This window comes from Rhinatrema bivittatum, chromosome 4, assembly GCF_901001135.1.
Source record: "Rhinatrema bivittatum chromosome 4, aRhiBiv1.1, whole genome shotgun sequence".
Lineage (NCBI taxonomy): Eukaryota > Metazoa > Chordata > Amphibia > Gymnophiona > Rhinatrematidae > Rhinatrema > Rhinatrema bivittatum.
Window position 1 is genome coordinate 213,182,847 of NC_042618.1, and position 24,913 is coordinate 213,207,759.

Below are 24,913 nucleotides of genomic sequence, written 5' to 3' on the forward strand. Positions count from 1 at the left end.
ATATTGTAAATGTGATAGAGATAAAAGCACAATAAATATTGAAAAACTTCCACTTAGCTGTGGAATTAAGTGGTTCGCGTGATGTCGGACAACCCAATGTCGGTGGCCTATATCAGTCGCCAGGGAGGAACCAAGAGCCAACATGTGTTGCAAGAAATAGACCAACTGATGGAATGGGTGGAAGGTCGTCTTTTTTTTTTTTTTTTTTAATAATTTTATTTTTAATTGCATTTACAATAAACACAAGATAACTTGTACCAGTAATAGGAATATCACAAATAAAATTTAAGCATTTTCCACATGATATGTAATATTATTATTAACATTCCTGAAATAATAAAGTATTTTGGGGGTGACCAAGAACAGTAATAGAGCAAATCCTATCAGGAAATTACATAAAAAGAAAAATTTGAGAGCAGACCTACGTCACATCTTACTACCAAGACTGTGTAAGTGACCAATTAGGAGGGAGTATCCAGAAAAACCCTCAACTGGGATGGTTTGAAAAATACATAATTAGCCCCAAGATGTTTCACTAGACATTTACATGGATAGCGTATCAAAAATTGCCCTCCACGGGTAAGAACTTCAGATCTCATGGACAGAAATTTCTTTAGTCGTTCTTTTTTTATCAAAATCTTTTTTATTGGTAGTGTCTGGTAAGTAACAACCATAGAGCACTGAGAACAGTAGAACAATATACACAATAATAAGGAAAGGAAGCATCAATACAGGTATTACCCAACACTCCATAACATTTTGTATTTTCATAGGGAAGTGGGATCCATACGGATACCCTCAACCCCCCCCCCGTCCAAACCTCCCCAGCAAGCATACCACATTCATCCCCTTTCACTTCCCAATCAAACCACCCCCCTCCCCCCCTCAGGAACAGTCCAGTCCGAAGTATATCCATTCAGTCTAAGTTCGTCCTGTAGCTCCGCAGGTAAAGCCAACACACAGGAATTCCAACAGGCGCAGTAAGTTTTATCCAGAGGTCGATGTCCCAGCGAACATGCCATGCGTTCCAGAAGAGCCATATCAGCCATACGCCAGGCCCAGGCAAGGTAGGAGGGGCTGCGGCAGGGGTCCAGCCAGTCCGCCAACACCGTGCGGCACGCCAACATAACCGCCGTCCTTTCAAAGCGTGACTTGGAGCCGCAGCCTAGCATCGTGGTCGGAATAGAGCTACTAATCAATATCAGCCCCGTAAGGCTAGTAGTGGCTCCCGTACACTGATCGATCACAGTCATTATGGCAGTCCAAAACGCCCGTAAAGAGGAGCAGGCAAAGAGTCTATGCGCCAAAGTCCCAACCTGCAAGCCACATTTAAGACACGTGGAGGTGGGTGTAAGCCGCATTTGATGTCGCCGGACATCGTCGCAATAGAGCCAATGCAGAATTTTAAATTGCACCTCTCGAAGCCCAAGATCCGGGAAATTTTTATTAAGACGTACAAACTGTGCCAGCACCTGAGCCCCCGACACAGGATTGCCAAGCGCTTCCGTCCATCGGGCCGCCAAATGAGAAGTTCTATCAATGACACGAAGTTTCTGCCCCACAGTCTTCCATCCAGTGATAGTATTAGCAACATATGCAGTATCAAAGAAGGCGTCGGCAAACTTGACCTCCTCAGCCAGCGCAGCTGCAGTCCACTGATGAGAACGGATGTAATGTCTGGCCTGAAGAAAGGCATAAAACTGCTTCGATGAAAGATGATAAGTCCTTTGTAACGTAGCAAAATCCAACAATTGACAGGCATTTGCATCATACATGTGATAGATAAACATTAAGCCTTTATTTGCCCAAGAGTGAAAAATAGCCCCACTATCTTGACCCGGCAAGAATTCCAGATTCCGTACCAAGGGGAGGAGTAAAGACCGAGTCCCTGGGCACGGATATAGCCGCCGCCACCAAGACCAGGCCTTAATACAGGGACGCAGAAAAACTGCTGGGTAAGATACACCAGCCCGGTCCACTGCTCTGGATTGCAGAATACTGACAGGGGAAAAAGGTGCAGACATGCTCAGTAGCATGCCAGCCGCGCAAAACTTGTAAGTACCTGTCAGCCATTCCCCGATGAACCTCAACTGGCAGGCCACATTATACAAGCGGAAGTCTGGCATGTTGAACCCTCCCCGCTCCCGCTGCAATTCCAAAGCAGGATAGGGTAGCCGCGCCCGCTTTCCCCGCCACAAAAACTTTTGAATACTGGAGCGCAAGCGCCTGATATCCCTCCCTGTTAGCCAGCAAGGAACCATGTGCAAGACATACAGCAATTTGGGCACAACTACCATTTTTATCAATGCACACCTACCAAAAAACGATAGTGGGAGGGAAATCCAAGCAGTCAATTGACTGCTTAATTTCGCTATACAGGCGGTGACATTTAGAACATACAATTTCTTCAAATCCCTGGGAACCCAGATCCCCAAATACTTCAACCGGGTCGGAGCCCATTGAAATGGGAAAGGGCCCCCCCACTTGGTCGGCAAGCATTCATCAAGGGCCAACGCTTCCGACTTAGAGTAATTGATACGCAAGCCAGCAACCAGCTGAAACTGATCGAATAACCGGACAATCACTGGAACACTTTCCCGTGGTTTACCAACAAACAACAAAATGTCGTCGGCAAATAAGGCAATCTTCAAGGGATAGCCACCCACACTAAGACCCCAAATCTCCCTGTCGCCCCGTAAACGGATGGCCAAAGGCTCCAAGGCCAGGACAAAGAGCAGGGGAGACAGAGGGCAACCCTGCCTAACACCACACCGAATAGGAAAGGCCTCCGTAGGTAAGCCGTTCACCAAAATGGTAGCACTGGGGTTAGTATAGAGGACAGAGAGCCAGCGAAGGAATGGGCCAGTAAACCCATATTTCCCTAAAGCCCAAAACAGGTAATCCCACGAGAGCGAGTCAAAGGCTTTTTCAGCATCAAGACTCAGTATCAAGGCCTCCTCCCGGGACTGATAGCTAAGAGCAGCTAGAAGACGGCGAATATTTCGCACTCCCTGTCTGCCTTTCACGAACCCAGTTTGGTCTTCCTGAACCAAGGCCGGGAGAAAGTTCTGTAAGCGGGCAGCAAGGACAGAAGACAAAATTTTTATATCCACATTAATCAAGGAGATGGGCCAATACGACCCCACCTCCAGGGGGTCCTTCCCCGGTTTAGGGAGGACCACTATGACCGAACGGTTAGCATACTCTGAAAGAGGGACATCCTCCAACAAATTAGTAAAGTAAGCCTGTAACGGGGCCAGAACGGGAAAGCCTAAGAGTTTATAATACTCGGACCCAAACCCATCTTGTCCGGCTGCCTTGCCTAGTTTAAGATTTTGTATTACAGAGTAGATTTCTTGGGAAGTAATAGGACCATTTAATTCCAGGAGATCCTCCGGCTGGAGCCCCGGCCACGACAGCCCTCGAAAAAAGCTCTCCGCCTGATCCCCCCCCATAGGTTTAGTATCATAAAGCTGAGTGTAATACGCTAAAAAACGGGCCGCTATCGCGTCCTGACTAGTCTGATGGACTCCATGGACGTCCCGAAGACCCGATACTACCGTTTTCAGTCCCCTCGGCCGCACCAAATGCGACAAAAACTTTCCAGTCTTATTGCCATATCTATGTAATTGATAACGATAGTATCGAATAGATTTGGATGCTCGCAAGTGTAAAAGAGTATTCAAAGCCAGGCGAGCCGAGTCAAAGGAGGCCTTAGCCTCAGGCGTCATGGAGTCCGTATGGGAAAGCTGAGCTACCTTCAAGCGAGCCGTGAGCCGGAGGATCTCCGCATTTCGCAGCCTATTTTGCCTCGCCACATAAGCTATGATGGCCCCCCTCATCACTGCTTTCCCTGCCTCCCAGACTATGCCGGGGCCAACCCCAGGAGTACAATTATGCTCCACATACTCTGCCCACTTATCTTGCAAATATAATTTAAATTCAGGATCCCAATACAGATCCGGGCGCATACGCCAAGAAAAGGGTAAATGGGCCGTTGACCCCCAGCTAAAAGTCATAGTAATCGGGGCATGATCCGTCAGCGCAATGGGTTCAATAGAGGTTGCTAGCAAATGAGGGAAGCAACGTTCAGACAGGAGCAGATAATCTAACCGAGAGTACGTATGATGTGGATGTGAGTAAAAGGTAAAATCCCTGTCCTGAGGGTGGAGGACCCGCCACGCATCTATAAGCTGCATCTCCTGGCAAAGCAGATTAACTCCCTTAGTCCCATCAGCCTCAGAAACCAGTTTGGGAGGTTTAATATCTGCACTTTTGTTCGCCACCATATTAAAGTCACCGCCTACTATGAAATCATGATCCTGGAAGTCCATCAACAGGCGTATTAACGCGTTAAAAAACCCCGGAGAGTACACATTCGGGGCATAAATGTTACAAAAGACCACTTTCTTTTGATAGAGAGTGCCCGCCACCAGGACATACCGCCCCTCGACATCCTGACAAGTCCGAATCAATTGAAAGGGCAATTGTTTGTGGATGAGGATGGCAACTCCCCTCTGCCTCCTATTAAAGGAGGAATAATAACACTGGCCCACCCAATCACGTCTCAATTTAGCATGTTCCGCATCGCCCAGATGGGTTTCTTGAAGGAAAACCACCTGCGCCTTCAGGCGTTTAAACAACGCATTTAACTTAGTACGTTTGATAGGGGAATGGATTCCATCTACATTGAGAGAAACTAGCTTAACCTGGGTCATGAGAAGAGAAGAAAAACCAGCTTAAACCCGGAAGCCCCATAGGGTTCCTAGAAACAAACAGCTGAAAGTCTCCACGGCCTCCCAGCCTAGGCCGCAGGGACAGAAAAAGGAAGGAGCATACAAAACAGAATAAACCCACAATAAGGATACACTGCTTAGGAGACCATTCCATATCCCCTTGCCCACTCACTCCCCCCCCCGACATTCACACACTCTAACCCCCACACTCATTCCCCCAAACCCACCAAAACCCTCCACCACTCCCAGGTGCGGGGTCCCGACCTACTGCTACAAAGGTCGGAGGTCCCCACCCCCAGCCCCACCCTGCCCCCCCCTCCCCCCAACCAAAACCAAGTACCCCAAACAACACAACAACAGTGCCCAACCATCAATCCCCCAATAGAAGTCCGATCACTGCACAGGCTTTATGGGGGATGAGAAAATATCAAGAATTCCCAGGGCAGAACTCAAACGCAACAAACAGCGAACCAGCTGACCAGTGTGTATGATAGACAAAGGAAATTGGCACTGAGGTCAGTCCAAGACACGTGGAGGCGAAGAAAAAATCTTTCCAGGGGTTAGAACAGTCCTCAAGAGCTGTATTGGAGTCAAATCCTCACCACTCCGCGTAAGGGACTGTCTGTTCACTCAGCAGCACCTTGCGGAAGCGATGCCAAAAAACTATCCGCTTCAGCTTTGGAGAGTAGGAACGTAGTTTGGTTATTATGGTGCACCCGCAACTTTGCAGGGTATAACAGGGCAAATCTAATGCCACGCCGATGAAGAGCCGTGCAAGCCGGGGCCATCAACTTCCGTTGCGCTGCTGTGCCTGCAGAAAAATCATTAAAGAGCAGTAGCCTGCAGCCAGAGTGCTCCAATTTCTCCTGCTGTCTGTACGCCCTAAGAAGTAGGGTTTTATGGTGCCAATTTAATATGCGGGCCATAACAGGTCGGGGCCGGCCTTGTCCCTCCCGCAGGGGGCCCACACGGTGCACCCGCTCGCATTGCAACCGCTCTCCCGCCAAGTCCAAGCCCACCTGATTAGGGAGCCAGTCCTCAACTATGGAGCGGAGTTCCGCCTCAGTAACAGACTCGGGCAGGCCGATGATTTTTAAATTGTTCCTCCGCCCACGATCCTCCTGTTCCTCCATTTTAGCCATCAGGTCTTTTTGCTGGGCCCTCAGCTCAGTCACATGGCGTTCGGAGGCAGCCATTCTGTCACCCAAATCAGAGATGGTGTTTTCAGCAAAGTCCAGCCGCTTTGAGTGCCCTTCAACAGCCGTTTTAATATCCTCTATAGCCGATTGCAGCTTAATCAGCCTACCATCCAGGGCTGCCGTGACGCTATAGGATATTTTTTGCAAGGCTCCCTCTGAAATTTCAGCCAAAACAGGCTCAGCAGGGGCGGGCGACTCCGCCATCTTGGCACCACGCGGTTTCTGCAGCCGTCGTTCTGTCCTGCCTCGTGTGCCGGTGCGGCGCATTCCACGCCCGGCAGGCACGGAAATGTGAGCAGGGGCACTTCCCACAGCGGTCGGGGGGGGGGGTCCAGGGAGCCCACAAGAGCAACAAAAGTAAGTAAATTCGATAATTACTGAGTGGGGCCGCGGAGCTCTATCCCCCTGCTTCCGTCTCGTCTTACGTCATCGCCGGAAGTCTCTTTAGTCGTTCTTGAGTTACTCTTGTCACGTCTGGATAAATCCAGACCTGCTTTCCATGGAAGGTAAGATTCCTATTTCGCAAGAAAAACCTTAACACCGTATTCCTTTCACTCATAAAGGCAAAAGAAATTAGCAAAGTTCCCCTTTGAGAAATCTCCATCTCTTGAGAAAGTTCCAATAAATCAGTAATATCCATATTATGTTGCTCCTGAGTCGCAGTTCCTAAAGAGTCTATCTCCTCTCGTGGTAAATGGTAAGCTTTCGTTATAAGAGGCATTGCGTTAGCTGGGATCTTAAGGACTTTCACAATGTAACTTTTAAAGAAATCCATTAGTGATTATAGATTTGAGCACCGGAAAGTTAAGAACCCTTTGATTCAGGCTCCTTATTATATTTTCTATATTCTCAATTTTCTTAGAAGCAATTATCTCAAAATGTACCAAGCCTTGCTGTATTTTTTCATATGAAGAAAACTTAGTTTCCAAAGCTTGAATCTTTGAATCTTGCACAGTAATCAAACTTTCCATAGCTAATATTTGTTTGTTTGTATCTGAGGTAATTCGAGTAATTGAAGAAATAGCAGTTTCTAAAGAGGCCAAAACTTCCCAAACACTATCCAGTGGTGTTATTGCTGTCTTTCTTATTTTAAATTGCATACTTGGGATTTCTGTAGCCTCATCTCCTTCACTCTGCAGGATGTTAATGCCATTAGACCAACTCTTGTATTGCTCTTAACGTAGTCACTTGAGTCTTCATTAAAGTATCAAAAGTTTCCAACCCCGCCGGGTCTGCCGTAGGTACAGAGTCGGAGAGCGGCATTTGTCCTGTATCAGAATAATTTGTCCTTCCCCTCTCTTGAAGAGGAGTAGACATTAAAGAATTCTCACATACCACAGGTATTCTGAAGGGAGGGATCGGCGTTCTAGGGGCTTAGTGATATTTCATCGGCAAAGAGGGCAGGGGTTCGCTCCGCTCCATTCCCCACAGCGGCCTCACTTCCCAGTTCTGGCATAGAAAAAAGAAATCGCTCAATTCTCTGCTGTATCAGTTCCGACAAGAGCATAGACTGAGAAAGTTCCTTAACTTTTGCCTTACATTTCGTATGAGGCATAATTCGTAGGTAATAAACCACAGGAATTCAAAGAAGAAAAGCAGGTTAGAGAGAGGCGACTTCTCCCTGCTACTCAATCGGCAGCTATCTTGGTCCGGGCGGAAGGTCATCTACAAATGATCTCAGCCTCTCACAATACAGGAAATGACAACGTAAGAGTGGACTTTCTCAGCAGGGGGTGTCTGGACCCAGGAGAGTGGGTATTGTCAGCCGAAGTGTTTCAGCTGATTGTGGATTGCTGGGGCCTTCCGTTCCTAGACCTGCTGGCGACTTCTCAATATGCAAAGGTTTCTCTCTTCTTCAGTCGCAGGAGAGAACCGTGGTCCCTGGGAATAGCCGCTCTCGTACAAGTCTGCGAGGAAGACAGATTGCTTTATGCCTTTCCTCTGTGGCCCTTGCTGAGCAGGATAATTTGCAATATCAAAGGCCATAGTGGGCTAGTACTCCTGGTGACGCCGGACTGGCCCAGGCATCCATGCTTTGCGGATTTGCAACAACTCCTGGTGGAGGCCCACCTTCATCTTCTGCCACACATGGATCTGCTTCAGCAAAGACTGGTTCTTCACAAGGATCCAACTCGATTCTATCTTATGGTTAGGCCCTTGAGAGGTCTTGCCTGTTAAAGCGTGGTTATTCCTCTGCGGTGATTGCAACTTTACTCCGCGCTCGTAAGTTCTCCACTTCCTTGGCTTATATGCGGGTTTGGAGAGTTTTTGAGGCCTGGTGTGAGGCCTTGTTCAGTTAAGATCCCTCTTTTTCTGGATTTTTTGCAGGATGGTTTGAATAAAGGCTTGGCCCTTAATTCCTTGAAGGTGCAGGTTGCAGCTCTTGCCTTTTTCAGAGGCCTGGTGAGTGGTGTTTCCTTGCTGTCTCATCTTGATGTGGCCCGTTTTTTGAAGGGCGTGAAGCACCTTAGGCTTCCTTGAGGTTACTGGTTCTATTGTGTAGTCTTGATTTGGTGCTTGGACTTTTTGGCGGCCCCTCCTTTCCAACCACCGCATATCCTTTCCTTACGGTGTTGAGTTTGAAGACTGTGTTCCAGGTGGCTATATGTTCTGCACATCGGATTCCTGAGCTGCAGGCCTTGTCTTGCTGGGAGCCGTTCCTTCGGGTGACTCCCCAGAGTTACAGCTGCGTATTGTTCCATCCTTCTTGCCTAGGAGGGAAGGGTTTGGTTGGCTGTCATAGTTGGTGATTCGATTATTAGTAATGTAGACAGCTGGGTGGCTGGTGGGCGTGAGGATCGCCTGGTAACATGCCTACCTGGTGCGAAGGTGGCGGACCTCACGTGTCACCTAGATAGGATTTTAGACAGTGCTGGGGAGGAGCCGGCTGTCATGGTTCATGTTGGCACCAACGACATAGGAAAATGTGGGAGGGAGGTTCTGGAAGCCAAATTTAGACTCTTTGTAGAAAGCTTAAATCCAGAACCTCCAGGGTAGCATTCTCTGAAATGCTCCCTGTTCCACGCGCAGGTCACCGGAGGCAGGCAGAGCTCCGGAATCTCAATGCGTGAATGAGACAATGGTGCATAGAAGAGGGATTCAGTTTTGTTAGGAACTGGGGAACCTATTGGGAAAGGGGGAGTCTCTTCTGAAGGGATGGGCTCCACCTTAACCAGGGTGTAACCAGACTGCTGGCTCTAACTTTTAAAAAGGAGATAGAGCAGCTTTTAAACTAGAAGAAAGGGGAATGCTGACAGTCGCTCAGCAGTGCATGGTTCGGAGAGAGGTATCTTCAAAGGCTACTAATGATGCATTAGAATTAGGGCATCCCGACAGTGAGGTTCCAATAATAAGAAAAGTAGTCCAAGTGCCTGCAACTAAAAACTCAGCTGAGCTAAAAAATTCTAAATTATCCCTATCAATTAAAAAGCAGAATGAAAATACAAACAAAAAACAAACTTTGAAATGTTTGTATGCTAATGCCAGAAGTCTAAGAAGTAAAATGAGAGAATTAGAATGTATAGCAGTGAATGATGACATAGACTTAATTGGCATCTCAGAGACATGTTGGAAGGAGGACAACCAATGGGACAGTGCTATACAGGGGTACAAATTATATCGCAATGACAGAGAGGAGCACCTGGGAGGCGATGTGGCGCTTTGTCTGTGATGGCATAGAGTCCAACAGGATAAACATCCTGCATGAGACTAAATGCACAATTTAATCTTTATGGGTAGAAATCCCTTGTGTGTTGGGGAAGACTATAGTGATAGGAGTATACTACCGTCCACCTGGTCAAGATGGTGAGACTGATAGTGAAATGCTAAGAGAAATTAGGGAAGCTAACCAAATTGGTACGGCGGTAATAGTGGGAGACTTCAATTACCCTACTCACACAAGGGAGTCAGCGGTTAACCACAACACATAATCAAATCACCAAAAATGTGGAACCCAAAAAATAGCACTTCAATTAATAGCCTATGAAGGTGTCAGCAAGCCTTGACGTTATATGTCACTTTCAAGTAGACACTAACCGGTCTTATCTATCATCCACCTTCATCATTATTTTAATGCAACACAATATTTTTTCTTCTTTTTTCTTTTTTCAAATTAAAACAGTCCTCCATTCATATGAACAAAAATGACTCTTTCATATGTAATTAGTAGGAAAGCCCTACACTGGCCGGTGTTTCGCTGGGTAAGCTTCCTCAGGGGCGTATAGAAACAATTCTAACAAGAGCCACATCTCTAAAATAAAATAAATGAAAAAGAGGTTGCACATTTATAATAAAGGGAAAAGTTGAACCAATACTTATCTGATGACACCATGGCTACCTTAGACGGGACCAGACGTCTCAACCATCTTGAAAAGGAAACAAATGGAGGAACCCGAACCGAGGCTGGCGTCCCTTTAAATACGCCATTTTGTAATGACGTCAGCCATCATTGATAAATTGATACAGCGACCAAAAAATGATCTGTCAATGGTAGTAAACAAGAAATTAGCCCAAAAAGACATGTAAATCTAGCTCGCTATTCAGTCCTGATGGATGAACGGTTTTTAAACGGTAGATCCAGCGTTGTTCAGATTGTAGTAAAATGCGTTCTCGATCACCCCCACGCCAATGTACGGGGACATGATCGATGACACAAAAATGTAAATCCTCAAAAGTGTGTCCCATCTCCGTGCAGTGAGAAACTAGAGGTTCATTTACTCTGGCATTTCTAATGTTAGAGCGATGCTCAATCATTCTCGTCTTTAAAAGACGTTTTGTTTTCCCAATATAAAGTAAAGAGCAGGGACATTCTATCAAATAGACTACCATAGAAGAATCACAAGTTGTGTCATGTCTCAAAAATATGTTATAGCCAGAAGATACAGTCAGTTTATCTTTAATCGTCATGGAGGATTGACACACTGAACAGGTATTACAAGGCTTATGTGAACCTGTTGACATATATGGTGTGTATGACGTCAAAGAACTGTCCGATTTCACCAAAAAATTTTTTTAATTCATGGCACGAGAGAAAGTGATTCTCGGAGGTAAACTAAAAACAGCATTTGTTTGCAAAACATGCCAATATTTAAGTATAGACTGGCGAATCTTGAAGGCCACAGAGGAATATGGTAAGATACAGATGTGATGTGAAGAATCTTCCACAGGTCGGGGAAGAAACAGCCATTCGCGATGTGAGTATTTCGCCCGTAGATAAGCCTTCCGAATGCTTGAATGAGGGTATCCTCTGGCTAAAAACCGGTCACGTAGAGACTTAGATTGTAATTCAAAGTCCACTGTAGTAGTGCAGAGACGTCTCAGACGAATGAACTGGCTGACAGGTAAATTGCGTTTAAAGTTCCTTGGATGTGCGCTGGAGAAATGTAAGTAGGTGTTAGAACTCACTGGTTTCCAAAAAAGTGATGAACTTCCCATCAATAATGGTAATCTGTATATCAAGAAATGTAATGGAATGAGTTTCAATAGTGGCAGTAAATTTCAAATGAGTATTCAAAGAATTTAGCCAACACAAAAAAGATCCAAAAGCATCTTCGTCCCCATTCCATAGTACAAAGACGTCATCGATGTATCTTTTCCACACCAATAACTGTCGTTTATAGGGATGATCATTGAGCCATTGTTCCTCGAAATGATGCATGTAGAGGTTGGCTAAGTCTGGAGCCATGGTGGCCCCCATGGCGGTGCCACACGTTTTGAAGAAAAAAATCTTGATTAAAAGAAAAGAAATTTTTCTTTAAAGCAATTTGTAACAATTGTACCAGAAAATCACTAGGGATTCGATGAGGTCTTAGTCGTTGTTCAAAAAAAGTTTCTGCGATATCAATCGCCTCATCCTGTGGAATAGAGGTGTACAAAGCTTCCACGTTTAAGGTAGCCATTTTTAAATCAGTGGTGTCAACCTCTAGGTGTTCCAAGAAGACAATCATATCTGATGAATCTCTAATATAAGAGGGCATCAGGGGAACAAACGGAGCTAAAAAGTGATCAATAAATCGAGACAACAGTTCCAGCACTGAACCACAACCAGATACAATTGGGCGTCCCGGAGGGTGATCAACATTTTTATGTATCTTGGGCAATGTATAAAACACGTGGATATTTCTTTGTCAAAAAATTGGCTTCTTTTAAAGTCAAAAAAATGGACTTGACACCAAGTTGTACGATGGAAGCAATGAGATTCTGTATTTCAGAGGTGGGATTTAGATCCAGACGTTGATAGAATCGAGTATCATCTAATTGGCGCAATATTTCAGATTCATAATCAATTCTATTTTGCACAACTATCATACCACCTTTATCAGCTGGTTTTATTATAAGATCTGATGCTGATTGTAGTTCTTGTAAAGCAGTCTTCTCAAGACGTGACAGATTTTGAAACGTTGAGTCAGTCAGATCCAAGGTAGAAATGTACTGTAATACTAAGCTTTACAAGACCTTGCCTCACAAATCTGCTTTACTTTTTTGAAGGAGTTAATAAACATGTGGATAATGGTGAACCGGTAGATGTAGTGTACTTGGATTTTCAGAAGGCGTTTGATAAAGTTTATTTATTTATTTATTTATTTATTTATTTAAAGTTTTTCTATACCAGCATTCGCAATAAATATCGCATCATGTCTGTTTACAATTAACAAGTGTAGAGGGAACAAAAGGTCATAAATAACATTAAATAACATAAATAATAATGGTAGTAGTAATAGTAAACATTAAACAAGTGAAAGTTAAGGGTTGCAGTTACAATAAAACAAGGGAGTAATATAACTTGGAACAGAGAAAAGAAGCTGGGGTTTTAATAGAGAGTACATATATGCCTATCAATGCAATTGAGGCAATAATGAATTGCCCTGATGCTGTGGAGTTAATTGCCATGTTAAGGCAGAGTCTAAGTGACTAGTCAAAGACGGATTAAGGTTCAGTTTAGGTCAGGAAATGCTTTCATAAATAGCCACGTTTTGAGTCTTTTCCTAAATGTGGGGAGGCAGGGTTCCTGTCGCAAATCTGGTGGGATGGAGTTCCACAGTGTTGGTCCTGCGGTGGAAAAAGCCCTGTCTCTGGCTGTTATGTGCCGCATGGTTTTGGAATGTGGTACTTGTAGGGATTCTCTGTAGGACTCTCTGATTGGTCTGTTGGAAGTGAATTTTTTGAGAGGAATTTGAAGGTTGAGCTGAGAGTGTTGATGTATGGTTTTGTAAATAATGGTTATGGACTTATATATGATTCTGTAGTGAATTGGCAGCCAGTGTAGGTCTTTGAGAATTGGTGATATGTGGTCTCTTCTCATGAAAGTTCCTCATGAAAGTTCCTCATGAGAGGCTTCTAAGAAAAGTAAAAAGTCATGGTATAGGTGGCGATGTCCTTTCGTGGATTGCAAACTGGCTAAAAGACAGGAAACAGAGAGTAGGATTAAATGGACAATTTTCTCAGTGGAAGGGAGTGGGCAGTGGAGTGCCTCAGGGATCTGTATCGGGACCCTTACTTTTCAATATATTTATAAATGATCTGGAAAGAAATACGAAGAGTGAGGTAATCAAATTTGCAGATGATACAAAATTGTTCAGAGTAGTTAAATCACAAGCAGATTGTGATAAATTGCAGGAAGACCTTGTGAGACTGGAAAATTGGGCATCCAAATGGCAGATGAAATTTAATGTGGATAAGTGCAAGGTGATGCATATAGGGAAAAATAAGCCATGCTATAGTTACACAATGTTAGGTTCCATATTAGGTGCTATAACCCAAGAAAAAGAGATCTAGGCGTCATAGTGGATAACACTTTGAAATCGTTGGTTCAGTGTGCTGCGGCAGTCAAAAAGGCAAACAGAATTTTGGGAATTATTAGGAAGGGAATGGTGAATAAAACGGAAAATGTCATAATGCCTCTGTATTGCTCCATGGTGAGACCCCACCTTGAATACTGTGTACAATTCTGGTTGCCATATCTCAAAAAAGAAATAATTGCGATGGAGAAGGAACCAGAGAAGGGCGACGAAAATGATAAGGGGAATGGAACAGCTCCCCTATGAGGAAAGACTAAAGAGGTTAGGACTTTTCAGCTTGGAGAAGAGACGGCTGGGGGGGATATGATAGAGGTGTTTAAAATCATGAGAGGTCTAGAACGGGTAGATGTGAATCGGTTATTTAGTTTTTCAGATAATAGACTAAGGGGCATTCAATGAAGTTAGCATGTGGCACATTTAAAAGTAATTGGAGAAAGTTCTTCTTCTCTCAAGGCACAATTAAACTCTGGAATTTGTTGCCAGAGGACGTGGTTAGTTCAGTTAGTATAGCTGTGTTTAAAAAAAGGATTGGATGAGTTCTTGCAGGAGAATTCCATTACCTGCTATTAATTAAGTTGACTTAGAAAATAGCCACTGCTATTACTAGCAACGGTAACATGAAATAGACTTAGTTTTTGGGTACTTGCCAGGTTCTTATGGTCTGGATTGGCCACTGTTGGAAACAGAATGCTGGGCTTGATGGACCCTTGGTCTGACCCAGTATGGCATGTTCTTAAGGTAGCCTCGGACTTTCATTTGATTCAGTCTCCTTGCCATCCCTGGATAAGGTCAGGGATGCAGAGGCGTTTTGCCTTTTGCGCTTCTTGGATGGTAAGTGTCTTCTCATGCAGTATCTGGAGGGCTCTGAGTCTTTTCAAAAGACGGATCACCTGTTTGTTCTCCATGGCAGGAGTAAGCAGGGTGTTCCGTCTTCGCTGGTTACCATAGTTCGTTGGATTAAGAAGATAGTCATGGCCGCATGTGTGGATACTGGAAAGCTATTGCATATTCAGTTTAGGACTCATTCCACTAGGGCTCAGGCAGTGTCATGAGCGGAGGTTAATCTGTTATCTCTCGTCGATATCTGCTGAGCTGCGACGTGGTCTTCCTTACACCCTTTTTCCAGGTTTTATCATCTGGATGTGCATGTCTGGGAGGATGTAGCCTTTGCATGTGTGGTGATGACTGGACCGTGGATAGCCTCCTACCCTGTTGGGAAGTAGCTTTGGTACATCCCGCTGGTCCTGAGTCCATCTGTCTTCATGCTAGGAAATGGAGAAATTACTTACCTGATAATTTTGTTTTCCTTGGTGTAGACAGATGGACTCAGCTTCCCGCCCTTGGCTGCTGCACGAGTGTGTCAATGATCCTGTGGGGCTCTGGGTCCCAAAGGATTACTGGTAAGTGTTCATACAGTTCCTAGCTTGGAGTACCTAGAATCTTATGTGAGTTCAGTATTTGTTGGTTTAGTATGGTTCTGGTTATCTGTTTTTAATCACGTTTTTAATAGTTTTTTGCTAGTCTGTCCACAGTTGATTTTGAAGAGAATACTGGCAGGCTGGGGTCACTGCAGCAGTGACCCCAGCCTGCATATATATATACTGTGACATCAGCTTGCTCAGTCTCCATCTGCTGGCAGGGGAGCATAAACCCACTGGTCCTGAGTCCATCTGTCTACTCTAAGGAAAATGAAATTATCAGGTAAGTAATTTCTCCAGTACATATCTACTAAAAAGGATGAATCTCAACTGAGCAGACTAGATGGGCCATTTTGATTTTTATCTGCTCTCATTTACTCTCTTAATTGGCTTGCAAACTTTCGGAATGTTACATGTTGTTCTGCAGGCAGCTTTGTTATGCATATTAATTTTCTTGTTTACTTTTACAGACATCGCGTGAGAAGCCCAGCTAAAAATATCTTACACGATAGTAAAATTAAGGTAACGAGAAAAATGATGTGCTTATCTTTTTGTCTTTGTGCCTTAGTTCCTCCCATCTCCTTTAAAGCTGCTGTTGTCTACTTTCTCTGAACTTCTTCTCTCTGCTCTTCTCTCTAAAATGCTTGAGCATGTTATTGATTTACCAGCTTTAGGAATTCTTGTTGCCTTGGCCTCATCTGGCCCCCTTCTAGTTATCTTTTCAATAATCCCATTCCACCAAAATGGCTTTTCTCTACTTTTATTTTTCCTAAATGTAAGTCTGTTAATCAGTGCTCTATGAACCATCTGTACTCCATGTACATGTAGTATTGAGATGAAATGTTTGTCTGTTTACAAATAAGTCAAAAAGGGAAACGTTTTTGAGCATTTCTCATTATTCAATACAATGGTCTATACCTAATGTGGCGAGCCATTATCCAGAATGTTTATTTCAACATAAATATCTGTAATATTGAGACAGTCTCCTTCCTTTGTTGTTCTTCTCCATTCCTAGCCTCAGACTTCGTCAGTTGAATTGCAAGACCAAGATCCCTCAGCTGTCTCAAAGACCCATGCTATAATCTGTGGAATCTTGTGGATTCCTGTTGTCAGATTTTACACTACATGGATACAGAATTGTATCAGCAATTAATACTGTATATAGTGAAGGATAAGCTTTGCAGTTTTCATGCCTCCAGAAAACCACTCTTTACTAGGATGAGAAAAAGCTACTATAGTTGTCATAGTCATCTCTACAAAGTAAAATCTTTTTCATAGCAAAAACATCCCAAACAGTATGAAACCAAGGTATAATCAGGGCCCCTGACTGGCTGCAGAAAGGGCTGCAAAATTTGACCCTTGCCACAGATTTGACCAAGCCTAGTGAAATTGTTGAAGGAGAACTTCTAAAAAAGAAAATGCATTGGGAGCAGTAGAAGGGCACGCCGCGCTTTGCTACCCGCCTGCCCCACAAGAGAATCATTGGTTTTAGTGAGAGAGGTGCAACTTTCCCCTCTGCACCCCACTGGATACCTCATGAAGTTAAACAGGGGGAGATGGGTAGAGAGGAGCAATGCTGAGCACCATGGGCAGGGGATTAAAAAAGAGGAGCTGGGAAGGGGGATACTGGTGCAGGTGAGAGGGGAGGGCATGGCTGGCAGGGAGGAGTAGAGGGGAATAGGGGGACAAGGGAGAAGAGTGCAAAGACGCTGAGCATAGTGTGCAAGAGGAAAGAGGCTTGGGGGATACTGGGGGGGGGGGGGGGGGGGGGGGGGGGGGGGGGGGCAGGGAGCCGAGAGGGAACAAAAAAAAGTTTGGTGCAAGAGTTGGGGTTTACCCCTCACTCTCATGTCTCCTTAGACTGTTGCTACCAGCACTGTTGGAGCATCTGCTGTCTTCCAGTCTGGCACTGCATAGCTCTTGATAAGTTTGAGCCATATGATGCCTGAATTCCCGTGGTAGTCTTGCGGTCTCAAGTCTGACAAGACTGTGAGACCAGCACAGGCGTTCAGGCATTGCATGGCTCAAATTCATTGAGTTGCATGGTGCTGCATTGGAAGACTAGAACTGTACTGGTAATATTACTATTACTATCCTGTAGAGTTTTCAATCAAGACAAACATACAGGGAAAAAGGGACTTGGGGAATTTCATTTATTAAATTGAGGCTGTAGGTGGGACAATCATGGAAATGTAGAAGGACAGCAGAAAAAGATCATATAGCCCATTATTAATCCAGGGTTAAGATTTAAAAGTAACCTAAAAAAGATAGGGTTTTAGATGGGATTTAAATAAGGCAAGAGAGGTAGCATGTTGCATAAGCTCAGGAAGTCTTTCCAAACATATGGTGCAGCCAGATGGAAAGCACAGAATCAGGAATTGGCGGTAGAGAAGGGCATAGATAAGATTGACTTGCCTGATGAGCGGAATTCATGAGGATGGGTGAGGAGCTGCAGAGTAAAGGCTTTTGTGAGGAAGAGGACCTTGAACAGAGAGAGGAAGTCAATTTAATGACTTCAGAAGAGGGGTTATATGGATGTAACAACTTTGGTGAAAGATAAATTGCACAGCTGAATTTTGGATAGATTGTTGTGGGGAGAGATGGCTCACTGAAAGCTGCAGTAGTTTAAGTGAGAGATAATGAGAGCATGAATAAAGGGTTCTGCTAGTGTGTTCAGAAAGGAAGGGTCAGATTTTGGTCATGTTATACAGAAAGAAATGGCACTTTTAAACATGATTTTGATATGTGTAGAGAAGGAAAAAGAGAAGTTGAAGATGACACCAACGTTATAGGCTGAAGGGACTGGGAGGATTACAGCATTATCCACAGAAATAGAAAAGGGAGGAATAAGAGAAGTAGGCTTGGGGTGAAAGATAAAGTTTCCTGTCTTGACCATGTAGAGCAGGGGTCGGGAACCCATGGCTCGCGAGCCAGATATGGCTCTTTTGAGGGCTGCATCTGGCTCGCAGACAAGTGTCTCCACACTTTCCAGTCCCCCGCTGACCCAGCTGCTCCCCGGTCCTCCTCCGCCCGGGCTTAAAATGCTGTCAGCTCGGGCGGAACGCGGCAGGACAGCTGGAGTCAGCGGCACCGGCGTGCTCTCTTCTTCCTGCCCCCCGCGGCCCGGAAGAGGAAGTGGAGAGCATCGGGTGCCTACGCGGGAAGCAGAGACCATGCTAGTGTGGTCTCTTCTTCCCGCCCCCCCCCCCCGCAGCCCGGAAGAGGAAGTGGAGAGCATCGGGTGCGTGCGCGACGAAAAGAAGACTGCAGCGCGGCTCGGAGGAAAATGAAGAGCTTCAACCGCGGCCGATGGGACTCCACCTCCGCGAGGGCTGAAAATGAAGGAGGTTAGCGTTGGGAGGAGGCTGCTGCTGCTGCCGCGAGTTCCCGGGGTGGGGGAGAGAGAGAGTGAATGAGCGAGCAAGCATGTGTGTTTGAGATCCTGTGTGTGTGAGTGAGAGATTGCATGTATGTGAATGATTGAGAGCCTGTATATGTGAAAGAGAGTATGTCTGTGATTAAGAGCCTGCCTGTGAAAGAGAGAGCATGAATGTAAGTTTACCATTGGGAACCTGTATGTGTAAGTTTGTGATTGAAAACCTGTTTGTGTGAAAGAATATGTGTGTATGATTGAGATCCTTTGTGTGAGAGAAATCATGTGTATGTATGATTAAGAGCCTGTGTGTATAAGTAAGAGAGAGATCATGTGTGTCTGTGTGTGTTTGAGAGCTGGTTTAGGTGATGGAGCATGTGAGTATGTGATTGAGAGCCTGTGTTTAAATGAGAGAGAGAGAGACCATGTGTGTCTGTGTGTGATTGAGAGCTGATTTAGGTGAGGGAGGATGTGAGTATGTGATTGAGAGCCTGTGTGTACATGAGAGAAAGAGAGGACATGTTTGTAAGCATGTGAATGAGTCTGTGTGAGAGAAAAAGACAGCATGTATTTATGTGATTGAAAGCCTGTGTGTGTGTGTGTAAGCGTGAAAAGATAGACAGCATGTGTGTAAATGTGTAATTAAGAGCCTATATAAGTGAGAGAGAAAAAACATGTGTATATGTGAGTACTGAGAGCATGTGTGTATAGGTGTGTCATTGAGAGCCAGTGTGCGAGAGAGCGCTGGTATGTGACAGAGAGGAGAAAGTTCCAAGCAAACCACCCCGCCTCCTGCTAATTCAGAACAATCTCAGGACACCTGGATATCAAACGTTCCCAGGTATGCAGAGCAAAAAAAATGTTTTGTATCCTTATTATTTTTCATTACTGGGTCTTTGTGTCTGCTATTTTGAAATATTTTGTTGGTATCTGGAAATGTTTTATATGAGTTTTTAATTATTGGATATTCCACTCAGCTGTTTTGAAATATGTTTTTTTTGTTAGTACAGTTTTACTGCTGATGATTTTATATTTCTTGATTTGTTTTATAAGGATGGGTGATGTTTCTTTTTTCCTTTGTTACACTGCATACAGAGACTCTGGCTTGTTGCAGTTTCCAATTCAGTTTTTTCTGCATGCTTCTTGTTATGCGTTTTGGTCTCTTTATTCTATGTTAGGTGAGGGACAGCACGTGATTCAGGTGAGGTTTTCTGCTGGCGTGTAGTTTCTGTGTAGGACTCTATAGCAGCCTGACTTGGTCCGTTTTCCTAATAGGAGATGTATTGGTGTCTTAAGGCCTGGTGTAATATTTTCAGAGACTTATTGTACTTTAAAAGTGTGATCTTACATAAAATGCACACATTTACTTGTATTTAGTTTTAAACATATTGTATGGCTCTCATGGAATTAAATTTTAAAATATGTGGCGTTTATGGCTCTCTCAGCCAAAAAGGTTCCTGACCCCTGATGTAGAGTCTAAGGTAGCATTTGGACATCAAGCAGCAATGTCAGACTAGCAGGCTGAGATCTGGGACTGGATTCCTAATGAAATTTCTGGAAATCATCTGCATAAAGATGGTATTGAATCAAAGCATCAAGGGAATTGGTATACTAAGAGAAGAGGGCCAAGGACAGAATCTGAGGCACACTAATTGATAGTGGGATGACAATAGAGGAGGATCTGCCAGAGGAAACACTAAAAAGTGAGAGGGTAGCAGTAAGAAGAAAACTAATACAAGACAGAGTCCCACAATCCAAACAAGGACAGAGTATCAAAGAGTAGGTGGTGATCATCAGTGTCAAAAGCATCAGCACAACTGCAGGAGCAAAAACTTCAGAGCATTAAAAGCCTGAATGCTATTTCTAGGCACCATGGCCATCTGATGCCCAGGATGTGGTGAGCTCTAATTTAGACACAAAAATTTCCTTTCAGTTTCAGATATTAAAATGTAATAGTTGCACACATATATGTTTGCTGTTGTGGTCCTTCTAACATGTCTCATGGTGTTTTTCTTCATCTGTTACTTGCCTTGCTCATAGAGCTTCGTTTTAGAAGAAGTTGTTCAGTGCAGTGTTTAGCTAATTGAGATTGCTTTGGTTCCTCAGTGCAGCAATGCTTGAAAGCTATTCTGGTGCCTGAAGGGGAATGCTTTGGCAACCTTTTTATCTATATCTATCTATCTATCTATATATATATAGATGACTATCTATATATATGACTTGAATTATGCCAGCAGTTATGTAAATAAATAACATTCCAGCAATTATGTAAGGAAATAAACACTTAATCATGTTACTAGTTACCATGAGGACGGCTCCTTGCCCCTCACATATTCTCTTGTATATTGCACTTTATCTTCGTTCCCCCTTTCTTGTTTTCTACTCCCAGTTAAGGCACCCTTATTATAATGTAACTTTATACTCCTTCAAACTATCTCTTGTTGTTTGGTTGGTTATATTTACTGCCTAGTTCAATGTAAACTGAGTTGATTTGATTTGTATCAAAGTCGGTATATAAAAGCCTTAAATAAATAAATAAATATAATTTTTTATTTTATTTTATTTTTTTTAATCTTATACAGAACTGGACAGCAAGCCAGAATGATGATGACGAAGATGAGGTTACTTTGCCTACTTTCATCAAGAACTCACTACTGAAATCTAAATCCTTTGGGAACACCTTGGACCCATACAAGAACAAAGGAACTGTAAGTACATACTTGAGCATCTGTCTCTTCATGGGTAGCTGACAATGTCAAAGAGGAATGGAAACAGACAGATATGGTTCCTCTTCATAAAAATGCAAGTAAGGAAGGAGGGCTAGACAAGTGGGTTTTGCATCCCTACCAGCAGATTGAGGCAGAGAAAAACTTTTCAAGCCCTGTTCCCTGTACGTACCTGGATCAGTCCAGACCCTGGGTTATGTCACCAATCCAGCAGAGGGAGGCAGAGAAACATTCTACTGACTCTGATGTATACCTTAGGGTGCCACCTGTAGTCCATCATTATTTCTCTGTCTCACAGCAGAGGTGGACGTGCCTAACCCTGCAGTCTGTGTAGTTTTTTGGTTTGTTAGTCAGGTAGTTTAGGAGTTAATTGGTTTTTTATCTCTCTTTGTGAAAGGCTGTTCTTTTCATTTTAGTTATTTAAAAAAAAAAAAAAAAAAAAAAAGTATCTTTTTTTCTTCAGCCGTTTCACTGCCTCCCGGGAGGTTGGGAAGTCTGTTTTCTGATGGCTATATTGTGGTTTATCTACTTCTTCGGTGTTCAGTGGGGCCATGCTTTTTCTCGCCAGAGTTTATTTTATTTTGTTTTAAATTCGCGCCGTTTTCCTTTTCAATGCCACGAGGCGTGGCCTGCCGCGCCTGTGGAGACGCGCGCACGTGTCTCTCCAGAGAGAGTCTCTGTTTTGCCTGCCTTCCCGGGGGGGAGGCTCGTCTGTTTTGCCGGCGAAAGAAGTGATTCGGCCGCCTCGCACGGCCCTGAAACCTTGGCGCGGCTGCTCACCTACCCCAGACCCATTTTGCTGCAGTGCAGGAACAGAAGCTATTTTATCTTCTTTGAGGGCGGCGACACAGCAAGTAATTCAGGGAGCTCTGGACCCGCCTCCCTTGTCGCCACAGCCGGCGGTCCCTGGGGGGGGGGGGGACAAGCCGCGAGTTACAGGGGTAGGTTTCTCTGATGAGAGTCTGGAGGACATTTCAAATTCCTCTTCTTCTTCTCCCTTTATTAGGGGATTTTATTCGTTTTCTTCGTAAGGCTTACAAGTCTAGAAAGTTTCATAAAAACATAGGGACCTCTCATCTGGACAAGGTCTAAAGGCCCGCGATTTTGGGGCTGGGCTAGCTCCGAAGCGTCCCCTTCGCTCAGGCCAGGATTAGTTTAATTTTTCTACTTCAGAAGATTCTGAACATGACTCTTTGCCTGTCCCGGACAAGTCCCTACCGGATGGGGATCTCTGTGGAGATCTTGCTTTGGGCAGTAGTTCTGACCCTCATGTAGTGGATGGGGATGATCCCAAATTTGTCCGCCTTTTCAGAAGGGAGGAACTTAATTCTTTAATTCCAGCAATTTTGCTTGAATTGGGTCTGGAGGTCCCGGCGAAGGATTCTCGAATGGGTAATTTTAAAATTTCCAAAAGTGGATACCGCTGTCTCAGCTGTCACTAAGAGGACGACTATTCCAGTGATGGGAGCTACGGCTCTTAAAGACCTACAGGATTGTAAACTAGAGGTTCAGCTCAAGCGAATTTTTGAGGTTTCTGCTCTAGGTGTACAGGCGGCCATGTGTAGTAGCTTGGCTTTGCGAGCTGGCTTGCGGTGGGTCCAAGCATTGCAAAATAATTCTTCCCTCTCTAATGAGGAGGTAGCACAAGCTGGTCGATTAGAGGCTACAGTTGCTTACAGCGTAGATGCTTTATATGATCTCCTCAGGACCTCTGCTCGCTCTATGGTTGCTTCAGTATCAGCTCGCAGACTCCTCTGGTTGAGGAATTGGTCTGCAGATGCATCATCAAATGCTCAGTTAGGGGCTTTACCCTTTAAGAGAAAATTGCTCTTTGGTAAAGAATTGGAAGATTTAATTTTGTCCCTAGGAGAGAATAAGATTCACATGTTACCAGAGGATCGTCCTAGACCTCGGACCTCCTTCACATCCCGTTCTCGTTTACGGTCTGGTCGAAGATTTCGTTCTTCTCTTCCATCAGCTCCACCTGCTAAGCAGTCTTCGGCTAGACAACAGAATTGGACTCAGTCCTTTCGTGGCCGCCGGTTCGGAAGACCTGGAACTTCCCAAGCCTCAGGTGGCACAAAGTCTGCTCAATGAGATATGGCTGGTCCTTTCCCCAGTTCCGGTTATAGGGAGCAGACTGTCCCTGTTTTACGCGGAATGGGCCAGATGGACGGCGGACCAGTGGGTTCTTTCAATGATAAATCAAGGTTACGCTTTAGATTTTGTCCGGCGGCTTCACCACCGATTTCTGATTTCACCATGTTCTTACCTAGAAAAACGTTGAGTAATCAAGGACTCCCTGCAGCGTCTAAGAGACCTTGGAGCTATTGTTCCAGTTCCAATATCAGAACATCGGAGGGGTCGTTACTCAATTTTTTTCGTCGTTCCAAAAAAAGAAGGAACCTTTCGTCCCATTCTCGATCTCAAAAGGGTCAACCGTTGCCTATGGATCCCCAAGTTTTGAATGGAAACTCTCCGGTCTGTCATAGCTTCAGTACACAAGGGAGAATTTCTAGCGTCTCTCGACCTAACTGAAGCTTATCTATACATCGGCATTCGTTCCGATCATCAGAAGTTTCTCAGGTTTTGCATTCTAGGGCAGCATTATCAATTCAGGGCTCTCCCGTTTGGGTTAGCCACAGCTCCCAGAACATTTACCAAGGTAATGATTGTGGTGGCTGCATAGCTCAGGAAGGAGGGCCTGTTGGTACATCCATACCTGGATGACTGGTTAATTCGAGCGAAGTCGGAATCTCTTTGTCGCTCAACGATCAGCAGGGTTATCGACCTTTTGCAATCTCTAGGCTGGGTGATCAACAAGGACAAGAGTCACCTAGTTCCTTCCCAGTCTCTGGAGTTTTTGGGTGCACTGTTCGAAACTTGTCAAGGGACAGTGATTCTTCCGGAGCATCGCCTTCTCAAGCTTCAATCGCAAATCCGAGACTTGCTGTCTGTTCCTATACCATGTGTATGGGATTACTTGACAGTCTTAGGATCAATGACCTCTACTCTGGAATTGGTGCCCCGGGCTTTTGCACATATGAGACCACTTCAGTCTGCTTTGCTTTCACGCTGGAATCCGGTTTCGGAACTATACTACCTTCCCCTTCCCCTTACAGAGAAGGCTCATTTCAGCCTGGATTGGTGGTTACAGTCGGACAGTTTGCGTCGGGGAGTACCTCTACAGATTCCGGAATGGACTGTGGTCACCACCGACATCAGTCTTTCAGGCTGGAGAGCGGTATGTCAGAAAACATCTGTTCAAGGTCAGTGGTCCGAAGAAGCGCGGTGGTCGATCAATCGGTTAGAGACCAGAGCGGTTCACTTGGCCTTGATCGCTCTTCAACCTCTCCTTTGCGGGAAGTCGGTACGGATACTTTCCGACAATGCGACCACGGTAGCGTATATCAACCACCAGGGAGGAACTCGAAGATTACTGGTAGCGCAGGAAGCGCAACAGCTGATCACCTGGTTGGAGCAACATCTGCTCAGCATTGCAGCTTCACACATTGCCGGGGTAGACGGCGTTCAAGCAGACTTCCTCAGTCGTCGTCATCTCGATCCAGGGGAGTGGGAACTGTTGATATGCAACAGATGGTCGACACCGGCAGTGGATCTCATAGAAACATTCCAGAATTCCAAGGCCCCTTGGTTCTTCAGCC

The 24,913-nt window shown here is 44.8% G+C and overlaps 1 protein-coding gene across 1 annotated transcript in view; it reads left to right on the plus strand.

Moving 5' to 3' along the window:
* The window catches only part of TRAIP (TRAF interacting protein), a 138,197-nt gene that overhangs the window by 96,503 nt on the left and 16,781 nt on the right, over positions 1 to 24,913 (plus strand). Inside the window, exons 12-13 of the mRNA XM_029599671.1 lie at positions 15,620 to 15,671; positions 21,105 to 21,230. Coding sequence (XP_029455531.1) covers positions 15,620 to 15,671; positions 21,105 to 21,230 — 178 coding nt within the window. The remainder of the gene's footprint in view (positions 1 to 15,619; positions 15,672 to 21,104; positions 21,231 to 24,913) is intronic.